Genomic DNA, 15,961 nt, shown 5'->3' with positions numbered 1-15,961 from the left:
GGGGGACTAAGGGACTGCAAGGAGGAACACTCACACGTGTTTCAGGTGAGGTGGGACAAGGTAGCATTCAGGTTGAACATGACATTTCTTTTGAACGCTGAGAGCTGACACGCCACCGAGGTTTTTTTTTCTGCAGCGGCTTTCAGAATGTGCAACAATTCCCGATGTGGCGCTTTTATCTGGCAGAACAATGCAAACGGGCCATGCTCACAGGCCTCAACAGGAAAAATGTTGCTTAAAATGACCCACGTCTGTTTGCTCTTATTTGGCCGTCTTTTACATTTTTACATTTTTACAATACAAAAGATTCTGGAGTTGTGTCCCCCCCCGGGCAGCTCTGGGGTCTGTTGTTTATTCTGAAAGCGTCTTAAACGGTCGTTGCACGGGGCGCTCTTTAACCAGATAAATGATCTTTCCTTACGATAAATGTCTGTGGAGCTGAGCTCAGGATGAAGTAAACGGGGAAGCACTCTGACAGAAGAAGTGATTACCCGAGTCAGGTGGGCCTGCAGGGTGTAACCTGCAGAGTCTAAATACTTCACTTATTCTCCCCCTGTCATCTGGGTTCCCTTTGTCCCTCAGTCATGAATCAGCCGCTGGCTCATTAAATGTTAGTTTGCGGGAGGCGAAATTAAGAAGAACGAACTGCTACCCGCATCGGCGCCATTGCCCGATTGAATGATGGCCACGGGAGGAACCACGTGAGGTTCCTGAAGGCTTTTCCTCCCTGAAAGAGACGTTTTAGCAGCGATCCAAACAAAGCAATCACCACTGAAAACGCTGCTGCCATTTCTGCAGCAACCGCAACGACACCGCGGAGGAACCCAAGCGGCCCCCGTCTGGGTGTCATCGCCTCCCATTACCACGCGACGGAGACTCGTCGTCTTCACATACTTTACAGTTGTCTTGGCGACAGTGGTAACATTTTATTTGGTCATATTTGTCCCCCAAACGGCCGGTAAAAAGCCTCAGACACAGCGCAGGACTCGGCGTGTGAGAGTCTAGGGCAGATATGTGGCAGAGTGTGTCATGCACAAAATGCTGTTATCCCGGGCTGGTCTGATGCTCGGGTCAGTCGCCCGATCCACCGTACGTGCCCCGCGTGAGACATCCGTACGGAGCAAAAGCAGCATATCAGCAGCAGCCCAAATCCAGTGGAGGAATTCAGACCAAGTGCTTCATGTGGGTCAGCTGTATTCTGACAGCATTCATATTCCGAGTAAGAAAAGGATTATTTAGACCTAAAAAATATGTTGCAGCTGCTACCATGAAAATACTTTTTTATTTTTGTTAATCAAAGCTCGCTGTTCAGGTTCAAATGTGAAAGCTGAAAAAAAGTCGTCTTGAACCCGCCCCCCGTGAGGGTAAACCTTTAGTATTGTGTTTGCAGTTGTCAAGGCAACTTTCCATAAGGGACCCTCAGTCACTCAGTGACAAGGAACAGTCTCACACTCAGGAGCTCAAAGCTAAAAGTCATTATGTAAACTATAATCAAGGCGTGTTTGATGAATGTAAGCCTCACTCTCCATCCCCATCCTGCAGCTGTCACACTTCTGACTGATCTGCTCTCCCACAGCTCGGCGTTGTCTTCTAACGCACGCAGAAAACTAAGAGATGCAGTCGCTGTGGAAGAGATGCGTGGGCCGAGATGAGGTTCATATTAAGCAGCTTGGATTTCGGCAGAAACCGAGGCCTTCACTGCTCTGGAGGAATCCTACCAGATTTTCTAGGTACACGTGAGGTAAAATAGTCGTGCAGTAAATTCAAATTTCATGAATCCAGTTGGATTTGTGTTCACTTTTAGATATTGTGTGTAAATTTGAAAATGACCGCTGTGGTCACGCTTTCTCCTTTTTAACGTGACCAGGTACGGCACCGAAGGAAAGGTTTTATCCCGTCAGATGTGAACAAAATCCCCAAATCCACATCGTGAGGAATCCAACCACAGCTGGCTGCAGCCATGACACTCATCCAGTCATCACACGCCCCCTTTGACACGGTCCACGCTGAAGGAGCTGGGGCTGTACCTCAGAGTTTGGCCTCCCGCTGTTCCACAGATCAGGCAAACGCGTAGACAATGTACAGATCAACACTACAGAAGAAAAAAAACAAAACGGATCGCTCTCCACGCGCAAATCCAAAAAGATGCAGAAAAGCCCAGTGCGCACTTTGGGCCGCTCTGAAAAATACATATATATATATATCCATCAACGGGTTCCAAAAGTGGCCACGTGGCGCCTTCCCTCAGTCATCCCAGGACTCATCCTTCATTTTGATGCCGGCGACGCACCTGTAAACCTTTACGACTGCATCTCGAAAGAGTTGTGATGCTATCGCAGTGACAGATTCTGACCTCAGACAGACATAAATAATCGCACACAGACCCGCTGCTGGTGGAAAAGCATGCTAGCAGAGCGCCTTTGACACGCCATAATGTCCCCGCCTTGATTCGATGTTTTCAAAACACTTGAGAACGTATAACTGTAATTACACAGTTCTGGAGGGATGCCTCACTTAGGCCTAAAGAAAATATTCTCATATTTATTGGTGTAAACTGGATTATGGAAGTGAAAACTAAAGACACCCGGCCTGTTTTTAAGAAAATCTCAGATCCAACCAGTTTAAAGTTACAAAACTGGTGTATTTGGAGCTAATATTATCAAAACTACGAAAATAGTTCAAATATTTAAAACAAAAATATCTTCAGGAGATTTGACATTACACAGTAGGACAATAGTTACCGAGTGAAAGATTAAAGAAACCCTGGAAACCAATTTCCACACCCAGCTGAGCTAAGAGTTTCTGAGCCAATTATGTTTTTGAGAGCTTTTCCGTTGGAACCTTCCACAGATTCCACCTGTCTGCTCTGCTGTTGGAAATCTGCAGCCATCCGCTCATAATAAGTCACACACAGTTAGATAATGAAAAACACTCCCCATCCCTTCCAGATTCAGAGGTTGCAGGTGCTGTTTCCCTTAAAAAGAACTATTGTATTTCAGGTGGCTCCTTATGACGGTCACCTCATTACATCATAGAAAGGACCACAGTGCACTTGTGAATGTTAATCAGTTCTGAGAATCTTAAGCCACCGAGGTTCCATGTTCCAAAAATCAACAAATCAGGAGTCAATAGTTTGGATTCTTGGTGTCACTACGCAGAAGCTTCATGGTCCTTATCCTCTAAGATGTCTTTCAGTCGGAACATCACTGTGTTTGAAATGGACAGAAAGGAAGAGGCCAGCAAAGGTAATAAAAGATCAAACATCACTCCACAAATCCTAATTAAAAGTTCACCTGGCTTCCCTCGTCGTGATTAACTGCTGGGGTATGAAATCCAGCTTAGATTAACTATGTGCTCAACATTAATATGCTGCAAGCTCATGGCTAAGCTCCTCTGCATCACCACGATGTGGGCTGGTGTCTTCTCTGAGATTAGAGAAAGTGACTGTGAGGGGCAGGGAATCCACGTAGATGTTCTGATAAACACAAACAACCTTTTGAAAAAACACAAATGAATGCTTTTTGTTGTCCAGTCGTTGTTGGGCATTTAGAACAATGATGCTTTTGTACAACATGGTTCTCTTTTGAAACATTCTCTTGACTGAATGACTTCCAGTGGATCGTTTCATTAGACTGTAGTGTATATATATATATGGACAGGCTGTATTTCTGCTGCCATGATAAGAACAGCATTAGATTAGCTGTCTGACAGCTGGTCAGCTGACTGCTTCCACACACCAGATATTATCGTCTTGGTTTAATAATGTTTGACAAATATATATGTAATTATAGATCCAGAACATAACCTTCTTATAGCAAACAAAGTTGACGTTCATTCAGACTATATGAGTCAGCGCTGTGTTTGGACATTATTATATTTTACATCATTTAACAAAAAGCAAGAGCTTTATGGGCAAATAGGCCCAAAGTTCTGCACATTAAAGTTTGAAAATGTCACGCTACCGTCTTCCACACACACGGGTTTTTGGACTAAAGGAACCACACATGTTTTTATTGTGTAAATGGGGGCCGGAACCAGGCGGACAAACAGTTACCAGCTGCTTCCCCCCAGCTCCCCAGGCCTCGCTCCATTTAGTGACCATCGAGGGGGGGGGGGTATTGTGACTTTGTCGCCGCCCAGGCCTGGTGCTGCCGTCTGAGAAAATGATCCGTGATCAAGGAAAAGCCCCAACGCGACCCCCCCTCCCTGGAGCGACCCCCCCCCCCACCTGTTCCCACTGCTGTCAGTTCATGGTTAAACCGCGTTTCTCTCCCATAGTTCCCTCCCATTGAAAAGGCCTCATTTGAATCTGTGTGAACATTCCCCACTCGACTCTTATAAGTTTAACATTTCAGCTGCAGGTTTGTGAAATTCAAAGAACCTTTTCCAACAGGAGCCGGTGTTTGAAGGCAGGAAGGTACGAAGCCCTCGTGTAAAGTCCCTTTGCTCAGATGAATAATTATAAAACATTGGAGACTTCAAAAGATCTGCAATTTGTTAACATTCCAACACAATTGCAATTACTGGGTAATTTATTAAATGTAATGATGGTGGAGGGTTTTTAGGCTACTGTTATTTAAACGCTAAATAAGACATTTATTATATTGTTGGAGATGCTTGTTTTTCATCAGCGTAGCAAGAAGACCAACGATGACGGCCTGCCCCATTCTTTTGGTATTTGTGTCAGAACCATTAGAACCAAATAGCACTACTTTTATAACATGACAATCATTACACTTCTTTACATGTGTGCCTACAGGCTTCTTTATCTAGTGATTTGTCCTCTCTTGTATAAGTCCTTCTTATCTGAGTTGTTTTGCCTGGAAATGACCGGCTATGTTTAAGTTTCAAAAGGACACATCTCTCCTTTAACTTCTGTGGAATTCATGAATTTTGCCCATTTGCTCCCCTCATAAGTAAAGCAGAAAATGTCAAACTGTGCGGCCCACACTGTGATTAAGAAGTCAATCGCACAAAAAGAGAGTCACATAGCTTGCACAAAACAAAATAAGAGTTTGAAAGGCACTAATTAAATTGGTTTGCTATGTTTATTCATGCAAACAGGTTGGTGCAGCCCTCCTACTCCCAACAACAAGGAATTATTCAGCTGCTCATCCAAAGGCAACAGAAAACTAACAAATGGTAGGAATGAACAGAAAAGAATGACATTGTAACGGACATACAGATAATTCTCTTGGCGCCTATAATATAACGCCTTTTAATACAATAATCCTCAAATGGCGTAACAATGGGTGAATGATATGTGCCACAGCCTGATATAATTCTAGTTATAAGCACACTAATCATATAAATATCCATATTACTTTTTACAACAATCATATCACATTATGTTGTATTGTATTTCGAGGTTGAGTACGAGGATACATGTTGTATTATAGTGACCAAAGTTGTAATTCATTATAATATTTTAAATTAGCATGAGATCGTAATGGACTTTAAGTGATCATCGTTTCCTTAAAGAAGTAAAGAAATCTTTGCAGGACAATTACACAAACTGTGACGTTGATTATTTGAAGCTCCAACGACCACTTACAGTAAGACGTGTGTAGATAAATATAAATCACTACGATCACATGACAGCGTTCATGAGCCTATCAGGAACATTGTGATGGTGCGTATAGCTGTGATTACACAGAGCTGTAAGCCTATTCTAATGCATTGTGGTAGAGTAGATATGCATCTCTAACCCTTCATAGACGGGGGTGTCACTGAAAGTGTTCACACCCCCCCGTGTGTGAGATCAAATGATGTAGCAGCAGGAAGCTTTCAGTTGAGCGCGGCCTGTTGCAGCGAGTGTCAATGCGGGGGGGGGGGGGGGGGGGGCATCAATCAGTGTGCATAAGAGACGTCCCAACTAATCACATAGGCATCAAATCTGACATTTTGAGTGTATGACGATGAGTTATAGCCACTCAACTCCGTATTAGCCACGCTAGAATATGATGACAATGTCATTTCTGGGGTCGTGGATTGATTCTTTTTTCAGAGGTTAAATCATTCAGATCAAGTATAAATATGTTTTACATTTAATGACAGACATCTTCATTTAGAAAGGCATGTGACTCCTGGCAGGAGAACACCCCCACAATCATCTTCCCTCGCACACCCTCCGCTCTGACCCGTCTCTTTCAGTTGATCAAAGGCTAGAATAAAACAAGCCGTCTTGATAGACAGCGCTCTGCAATCACACAATGACTCATATGGGAGTTTTTTTTTTTTTTCCTCAGGTGAAAAATAAAATCCGTTTGGTTTCACCTCGCTGCCTCCCCAGTGCGTTCCCCACTGGGTCCAACACACAGTAAACAGAGTGGGCTGTTTTAACAGGTCTCTGCAGAACCACACAAAACATTATTATCATTTCTTCTCTCACTTCTGGCAGCGAAACAGTGAGGAGTCCCAATCTTCTGTGTTTCTGGGGAGATATTTTAAGTGAAGCGATGCATTCAACCCAGGCAACAAAGCAGCATGCCATTAATTGTTAAACATAGGAGGACATAGTAAAAAAAAAAGAGAAATTCATCAGTTGACCTATTTATCTCAGTGAAAAGAGGGACCCGACCAATCAAGCAGCTTGTTAAAAGGAAACTACGCCATGAAGAAGATGAACTTGTGTTCAGTTAGATTTTTAGCTTTTTGACTAGATCTGTACACATTACATTACATTATATTACATTATATTACATTATATTATATTAAATTACATTACATTACATTATATTATATTATATTACATGTCATACACGTTGAAGCTCCTCCACCGACTCGCACTGGCTGAGTCTGGGTTAGAACCTTCAGGCTTACTGTTTTTGTCTCATCTCATTAAAAACCTTTGTAATTACAACAGGCGTGTCATGTTTTGTTAAAGCAGCAAATAGGCTTTTTTTTTTTTAAATGATAATGAACTGGAATAACAATGAAGCTCGCCCACTGGAGAGCATTTACCGAAAAGCAAACCCCGACAGAAAGGAGGAACTGAAGGATGGAGTCACGATGGCACCGAGGCCTCCTGCTCCGTTCAGGATGCTTCGTCCGTTTATTCCGGACAAAAGAACTTTCACGCTTTTCGGCGTGGCTCGACCTTCACGCCGTCGTGAACGACCCTCAAACCCACAAGGTTATCCGCGTGAGGCGCTTTCTGCTCGCTGCTGATTGGGGGGAATCGTTGCACCTGGCCCCCCGCCTGCAGCCGCCCAACACGAGAAGCTGTTCTCAGCACGTTTCATCTCATTTGCATCAAAGGAAGCAAAACTGTGGACTCATCAAATCGCCAATATGGTGACTTTTTTGTTCCTCGTTGGAGACGCACATCTGTATTTCTAAAACTCCTCCTAAATAACAGCCTCGGTTGACTTTTGTTTGGACTTATTGGGCAGAATCATCTGTGTTGTTCTTTGAGGGATGTTCTGCACAGGACGCATGCGTCTCTTAGGTGTTGATTCACGTAAGTAGAGAGAGGGTCTAAATCTTCATTTATCTCATTAAATGTGAGGGTGATATATCAAAGAAACCTTTGGAGCTTTGATGATCAGCTGCTGAAGAAACGGCTTCAAAGTCCAGACTGGCCGTCGGGAGCATCGGGCTAATTTGACCCGGTTTGCTGATTGGTCCGCCCAGTGTTAAAAATATTGAATGTGATTGGTAAATCATGAAAGCATGAGGTGCCCAGTCCGGTCCTGCCTTCATATATTCCCATATCAGCTGAGAGATGCACACACACCGCAGGCTCGATACCCCCAGCAGCTAAACGGAGCTGTGCATAATTACTCAGTCGTGTGTCGTTCCCCATCCTTCATTCAAGCCTCAAACAGGAAAATGTAACTGTGGGAGATTTGAGCATGAATTGGAAGGTTTTGAATGAGGGTGATGTGAAGCCGCTTTGAAAGGAGACTTCTGAGAGCGAGGCTTACTCCTCTGTGAGAATATTCCCATGGGATTAAGGATCTGACTGCCAGCAATCTGGTGCCTCGTGGCCTTTATGAGACAAATCTGCAGCTTTCATGACAGCCAGCCGCCTGCCAGTCAGCACGACGGACAAGAGTCCAAAATGAGACCTCAATTCAACAATCAGTGTGAAGAGCTTTTGAAGAGACACGTCAACTATTGTCAAGGTGGCTGAATACTCGCTTTACTTCATAAAAAACACGCACGGTGCTTTTAATAAAGATCAAATGGAAGTGAAACAAAGCAGAACGTCCATTTTTCTAATTGGCTTTTCATTTTGCTTTCTGTCAACGGAGAGCCCAAAGCATCAAGAGACATTCAGAGGAATATGTGACTGGAGCAACATCTTTCCTCCTCAGATCAATAGTCAACTTTAAATTGTGTTCACGTGATGCTAATCAGGCGTTGCGTGTCAACACGCGGTGCGGCTGCAGCAGTTTTCTGCCCCGTGTGTGAATCGTTGCTTATTTACGCAGCAGCAGGAGAAATCTCACTTTGAAACACGGCTGGTGTCAAAACGCTGACAACTGCAGAGCCCACGGGACAAATCAGCTGGTAGCCGTCACCTTTGTGATTACATGCAAATAAAAAAAAGGACTTCTGGGAATGCAACTTCCAAGTAGATAATAAACATGCCAGCTTCAACACATTAGGTTTTCCATTAGGGTCCTCATTCATTTTATTAACAAACAAATGAAATAGTGATAAATTAATGATGAATGACGGAATATAAACCTGCTACACTGTGATTTGTGTGCACCACGCCGCTGTAGAATTTCAGATGTTAAGCACTAAATCCTATTCTAAAAAATACAGATCAGGTGTTAAATGTCCTCTGAGCTGTTTGGCTGACTGAATCTCGATGTAGCATGTAGCATGTACTTATGAATCCTATCATTAACTAATTAACTGATTACTCCATATTTAGTGACCGAATAGTGAGAAAGCTCAAAAACACAAACAAGTTGCAGATAATCAGGATTATAGATGACACTGATTTGCTGAACTAGAGTTACATAAAGTGCATTTGTCCAGTTTTCATTGACAGAGAAATGTTCACTCTGTTTGCTGGCAGTCTACTGAAAACTCAACCAACATTGAAACTGCATCATGGATTATTTTCAAGACAAAGAAGGAGAAGAAGGGAGAAAAGGACCGAAGAAAACATGAAGAGAAGCGTTTGTGGGTGAAAAACACCTACCTGGTCGTATGGAGTATGAAATAAGAGAGAAAGAGGGCTTTGTTAATGAGGTGAGCGGCTCATTTCTCACTCACAGCTAAAAGAATAGAAGTGCTGTAGAACGTACAGGGAAGTAGACCCAAACAAACATGCATTTACATAAATAGACACTAAACAGGAACCGCGTTTTGTCTGCGGCGTGTTTGTGGAGTTCAGCATCTGGTTGTGTTTTCTCTGTTTTTGGTTTCAAGATCTCCAGCAACCTTCAGAAAAAATAAAAAGCTTTGACTCCTTTCACAGAACAATGAAATCGTCCATGAGGTGTTGCACAGGGAAGCTCGATAGTGTCCATCAGCTCATCAGGTGATGCTTACTGGCTAAAACATGCATTTTGGGGTTTTTTCTTTTTCACTGTTAAAGCGAGAAAAACAAAAAAGAACAAAAAACAAAAACCTTTCCAAATGATTCAGTGCCATTTGAAGTGAAATTCCGGGGGTCTGGATGCTGTGCAGCGCAGAGACAACGGTGACGTCTGGTTTCAGCTTTGATGGTGCAACACAGTGGGGAAAATTGCGAATGAGTTCAACTCGGACCCTGAAATGAAACGTGGAACGATTGCTGTCTGTATGAGTCCAGGTGCATTCTCTCCATCACAGGCTGTAAGAGCAGGTCCTGCTGCAGGAATCAGCCAGCGGGACCCGGGGGGGGATCCCCGCTCATCAAGGAAAGCCTTTATTGATTTCTCCATCTTTTAAAAATCATTGCCACTGAGCGGATTCCTGCAGCGGAAGGTTCCCACATAATTAAAGTGAACAGGAGGCTTAAACGTTCACTCTGGATTCAGCCACAACGACGCGTGCAATTTAACTTCCAAAGCACAAGCTGGAAAGGATGAACATGTTGTGTACAGCCACAAACACACTCTGTCCAACCACTACGATCAAATGTTGGGTTAAAACGCCAGACATGAATATACTGAATTTATGGGATTCTCGAGTCAAGGGAAGAAATATGTAGTTTGACAAAGAAAGAGGCTTTGATCCAAAACACCGCCTCACCTGGGATGTATTTTCCTCTTTGTTAATCTGAGCTGTAAAGAACACAAACTATTTATGATTTGTCTTACATAGAACATGAACTTTAAAGATGCTGCATGAAAACCTGAGAGCGGATCTCACTTTTTCACTCGACTAAGCTGACGCTTAAGTCAAAAATAAATCCAATTTCAACGCTTGGTTTTGGAGCGTTATCATGCACCGCATATCCCTGGAATCTCCACAACTAAATTCGAGACGCACAACCTACACGACGTAAACTTTAGTTTAGTTGGATGTGATCTGCAGCAAGTGCAGCACAACAGAAGAAGACCTGCGTGGAGCGGATTCATGGAGGATGCATTCAGCACCGTTTCACACCTCCTGGAGCCTCGTGCATTTTAATATCAGAGATGTACAGAAAATGGGTCTCTGCCTGGAGTCAGTGGGCTGTGACATTGTGGTGCAGACGTACATCCTGCTTGTCGAGGTTGCTGAAAAGTGTGTTTTGGTTAATTCTTTGAACAGAAACTCTAAAAGACTTAAATAATAGTCATCGTTGGCCTGCAGAGCTTCAGCGCCTCATTCTGGTCTCCAGGACGCCGATGAAGGTCAAGCTTAAACATCTCTCTCTCTCTCTGAGCCGGAGACTCCCAGCTTAGCCACAGCTGTGGGAACCGGCTCACACGCAAGATTAGCCCACAATGCTGCTGGCCTAGATAGACACAACTAACACACAATAGGGAGGCTGTGCATAATTTAAAAGCACATCTCGCCGCTGTCGACGAGTCCGAAATGAAAAGCCAGCTTGTCGGCCAAATGGAGCGTTCTGAAACATCCACGCTGAAGATGGGAAGGTTAAAAAATCAATACCTGCCAAGAGGAAGGTGTGACTCAGAGATGCTGACGCGAGGCCTGGAGCGGCTGCAGAGACGCTGAATGTAGGAACATGTGGCCTCGAGGAAATCTGCCAACTAGCTACCGAACAACGTCCTCCTTCTGTAACACAACACGTTTTGTTCCACAACCCGAGTGTTCTTCCACTGCCGCTCCGCTTCAAACGCCCCTCGGAGGCAGCGCCTTCTTAAAGGTGAGCCATGTTGAGTTTGAGGTTTTCGTTTGAACGTCAACCGAAGCAACAACTCATAAGCCGCCTTAAATCCTCGCTTGTGTCCCGCTTACATTCCTTTTGAGCATCCGCTTTTTTTTCCAACTGAAATTAATCAAAGTCTTTATCACTTGGGTGGTGTCATTTCCCAACTGCAGAGTGAGAAATAAAAGTGCAAATTGCACTGTAAGTGGTGCATTTGTGTGGGACGGCCACGTTTAGCTCCTTAAGCTGCTTAGGAAATGCATTTTATAATTGAATCCGTCGACCGACTGAAGGCTGAATGGTGAAATTACCTGAAAAGGACGGGACGGAAGTTACAAATACAAAATGCTAAATCTGTGCACATATCAATCAGACACAACCAGAGGCCCTTAATCCACTGAAGAATTAACCAATACATTGGATTATTTACTGTGTGTCAATGCGTCATTGATGTAACCACAGCGCACGCGTTTCGGTAGAAACAAATTAAACGTCATTAATTCCGTGAGAAAATGCAAACGTCCCTTGATGATGTGACTTAATGCTCCCAATCGATGTGTCAGAAGGAGGAAGATTACTTTGTGTTGTCCGATAAAGAGAAGCAGTGATGCCTGAATGTCTGCTGCTGATGTGCACACACACACACACACACACACACACACACACACGCACACACACACGCTGTACACTGCAGTTATACAACGCACTGCAGTTAGAATTGACCACAAAAAGGGGTATTGATTTGAAACATTTAACACTAAGAAGAAGACTTAAAAATATTTTACCTGCTTTCCAAGAGAAATGATGGTCCTTTGGAAAGACGATGTCTGCCTGGACTGAGAGGGGAAGGAGGAGCAGGAGGAGCAGGAGGAGCAGGAGGAGGCCCAGGCAGCTCCCAGCTTTCCGCGTCCAGGCAATGAACCCAACGTCATCCTTTAGAGTCATAGTCCAGCCCGTTGCTTCCTTCTCTTACTCCTGTGGGAAGAACATGGACTTCATCAGTAGGTCACCCATACAAATGCTGTGTGAGCTCTTTAAAATGGGAGAAAGTGAAAGGAGGTGTCGGATATTCTTGAAATAATTCCCCTGAAACCTGCGGCCCAGAAATGGACTTTCAGCTTCTTTTTCAAAGGGCACAACGCTCTGTGGCACATGAACCACAGGCCGTGTCCAAAACAATGTATTAACGGGTGTTATTACCATGATAATAGCCTGGGTCAAAGTACCCCACCGCAGAGTGGAACCGATCTCTAACTGAGCATTATGCACCATCGTGCATCACGCTGCGCGGAACGAAAGGAATCCATGAACATAATGTATATAAATTAGGCAAAGCAGCTTATGGCCTCAAGTGCTTTCATTTGATCCAAAAATGAACATAAACGCAGCCTTCTCGCCCTCCGTGTTGACCTTTAACAATAAACGGTGTTTGACACGGTCTGCGCTGCCTGCCGGGGAGAACATGAAGAGGTTCTTTTCCTCCATGAAATACCTTATAATCCAGGTGAGTTTCTATCATGGAGGATCCACCAAGCAAAAGGGGGATCTTAATAAAGGCCTCTCTTTTTAGTGAATAGAGTGAGTGAAGGGTTACGAACCAGAGCCTCTCCTCCCACACCAACCAAACATAATTAGTCAGAAATGCACCAAATCGCAGCCTCCCGAGGTGGAAGTGGATGAATGTATGGAAGGAACGGGGAGGCTAAGCTGGGAGTAATATGGGGTATTAGTAGCTTTTTAATGCAGCTCATTTATTCCTATCTACTGCTACTGTGATTCATGTCCTAGGAGTGTTCGGGATTATTCCTGGATTCACTCGGCCTCTAATTGTGTTGTACGAAAAGCCCTGAAAGGCAACTGAGAGAAAAAAATAAACAAATCCGGTGATTCATGTTTTCAGGTTGATTTTCTCCTGGTTGAAGAGCATGAGGGAAACCAGGAACATCTTGGAGAATCCTTGTTGTTTTTTTACAGGTGGGAAGGAACGTACATGTGTTGTGTTTTAGGGAGAACATTCTCTCATCAAACATTTCACCTCCATAGGATTATTTTTCTGTTTCCTGTTTCAGATCACTGCATCGACCTGGCGGTACGGTTCCCTTCATGACCACGTATCTGATGGTGGATTAACTACTGAGGCGTGTTAGATTCCAGATTATTTTCTGTGTGAAAATGCTTGATTATTTCTTGCTTGATTTCATTGAGGGAAATTAGATTTGGAATTTCCTGCGTTTTGGTGGGGGCAAAATGTTTTTAATGGAAAATAATTGCTGGGTGGAGATGGCTTGGAGCCCAGAAACGGGCTGCCAGATGCTCCGTTATTGATGGACTATCCAATTTTATTCTGGGTTTGATGAGTTATTCTACAGTCAAAAGTGTTGCATCTCTTTGTTTCAAAAGGGGTCTTTAAAGTTGAAATGTGTAAGATAAAGTATGGCTTTGATTTATATTTCAAAACATTCTCAATAAGGAGCTTAAATCATTAACACATACCGTACACATATATATGCACGTGCTGTATACTGTTTATATAGAGCCACATATAGTAGAACCTGTATGCATGTATTAGCCCGCCTCATGTCAGCTGATCGTATCGAGCCTCCTGTGACCCTGAACAGGATGAGCGGTTAAATATAATGGATGGATGAATATTTACTGTATATTTATATGTAGATATATCCATCTGTACCTCTGCTCTTTGATGGTCACAGGTTACACAACTGATGACTGAGTATTGAGTTTGACCCTGTTAGTCGAGGTCAAGCGTCTTTATTCTTTGGCCTATTGGGCAGACGGGGCTTTTTTTTAATCTTCAATTGAAATTCCATTAACCCAAAGAATAGTTTCTGGGTTACTTGTTCTCTCCAATTTGAAGAAGTCATCCACTTTAAATATAATGAACCCGACCGTTTCCTTTGCCTCGCATGTTGGGATGGCCAGAGAACACGTTGTGTCCGGATGAATGAGCAGACGCCTGGCGCTGTTAGAAGCCCCGGTTGCCGATTCCTAGCCGCCCCCCCCCCCCCCCCCCCCCGGGCTGCACGGCTCTGCAAGACGCACCTGACTGCACCCACACGCCGTCCTGCCTGCAGCCTGTTCGGATTCCACTATTCATGAGGACAAGCGGCGCGACGCGTCCCAACTGACTGTTGGGACAGGAACGAGGGCTGCCAGCTATTGTGTTCCCAAAGAAAGACATTGGAGATTATCAAAGTGTTACACGTGACAAAATCGTCAAATTCCCTCAATTAAAAAAAGGACCTTGTGGCTTGCCGTTGGGGGCTGGGAATACAGGCTATCCGCTAAATCTTCAGCTGCTAAATATCTGGGTCAGAGGAACCACGCCAGGTTCTCCGTGGTCACAGGAAACCACGCAGCGGCGGTGTGGCCCGAATGCCGCCGTGCGCGCCACCAGCCACTCGGCGATCTGATGGAATGCAATCTGCTCCTCTGTCCCTCGTGGACTCGCCGTGCCGGATTCATGGAGTAAGGACCCTGCAGCCGCCACCGGGGAACCGATGAAGAACACTTCACAGCCCCGCTCTTTCACAGGTGGTCACAGTAATTAATGTTTGATTAGATCTTTGTGAAATGAATGGCACAAGCTTCATTTTTCGAGCCAAGGCTCTGAACAATCAGCGTGTGATCCTGCAGCCTCTCTTTAAATCAGCCAAAACAGCCAGTTCTGCCTGGAGTGGAAACAAAGGCATTTGAACCCATTATGTTCTCCAGAGATGCCAAACTCTTGGCGAGTTCTCTGCACGTAGCCAACCATTTCATTCTGTCCACACTCAGCTTCAATCTCCTGCCCATGTACCTGTACCACACCTCTTTGTGTGCCGCATCCAGCTTGCTCCGCTTGTTGTTGTTTTTGTTGTTTATGCAGCGGCGCATGTAAAAGGTTTTAATAGGGTTTGTAAAATTATGAAATGCACACATTTATTTTCACCTCAAAGCAGCAGATTTTGCAGATGTTTTCATTGAAAGGAGCGACCGTGAAAAGCGCTGAAACAATCCCTTCCCCGGATTTCTTCCAACACCGTTAATATTATTCTATTCAGAACTGTAACTGTTCTGCATTTGGTTGGCAGAACAAATGATGACAGCTCTGAGACAAACTGCCTATTTGCCGTTCCAAAAAGGTTTGTCCAAACTGGCACGGCTGATTGGACGGGAGCCGAAAACCCAGCGTACAGCCCAGTGTCTCAGGAAGTACACCCATCCTGCACGAATGTGCACCTCCGAATGCCAATGATCACTGCAGAGCTGGAAGTAGTTTGCCCACCACATAGCCAAGCAAATTGTGAGGTATTTGTGGGCCAATTGCAGGTTATTCACAGTTCCACCTTACTTGTGATGCACAGCTACTGTAGAAGGATTGCTTTTTTTTTTTTTTTAAACGGGCATGAAGAAAAACATGTCATGTCAGTCGTACCATGTAATCCTTTGAAGACTGAGGATACGGATAAATACATTTAGTTTCTCACGGTTGGACTCGGTTGGGCCCGGCGCACTGGACGCCGCGTCGTTCTGCACCAACGCGGCGTCTCCTGCTCACGGGCACTAACGCGCTCTGTTCTTTGTCTCCGGTAATAACTTTATGTTGGCTTTATGTTTCATTATCAATATGTAAACAGTCAGCATGCAGCCTGGATTCTGTTGCCCTTCTGGTTATTTCTGGTCTACTTTGTA

At 44.3% G+C, this 15,961-nt stretch overlaps 1 protein-coding gene across 1 annotated transcript in view; it reads right to left on the bottom strand.

The window, feature by feature from the left end:
- The window catches only part of thsd7ba (thrombospondin, type I, domain containing 7Ba), a 101,834-nt gene that overhangs the window by 64,701 nt on the left and 21,172 nt on the right, over positions 1–15,961 (bottom strand). The window contains exon 3 of the mRNA XM_037488499.2: positions 12,055–12,244. Coding sequence (XP_037344396.2) covers positions 12,055–12,214 — 160 coding nt within the window. The 5' untranslated portion in view covers positions 12,215–12,244. The remainder of the gene's footprint in view (positions 1–12,054; positions 12,245–15,961) is intronic.

Source organism: Pungitius pungitius, chromosome 10 (genome assembly GCF_949316345.1).
Source record: "Pungitius pungitius chromosome 10, fPunPun2.1, whole genome shotgun sequence".
NCBI classification, from domain to species: Eukaryota; Metazoa; Chordata; class Actinopteri; order Perciformes; family Gasterosteidae; genus Pungitius; species Pungitius pungitius.
The sequence above is the reverse complement of the archived record's forward strand: the minus strand, read 5'-3'. Positions and strand labels throughout refer to the sequence as shown.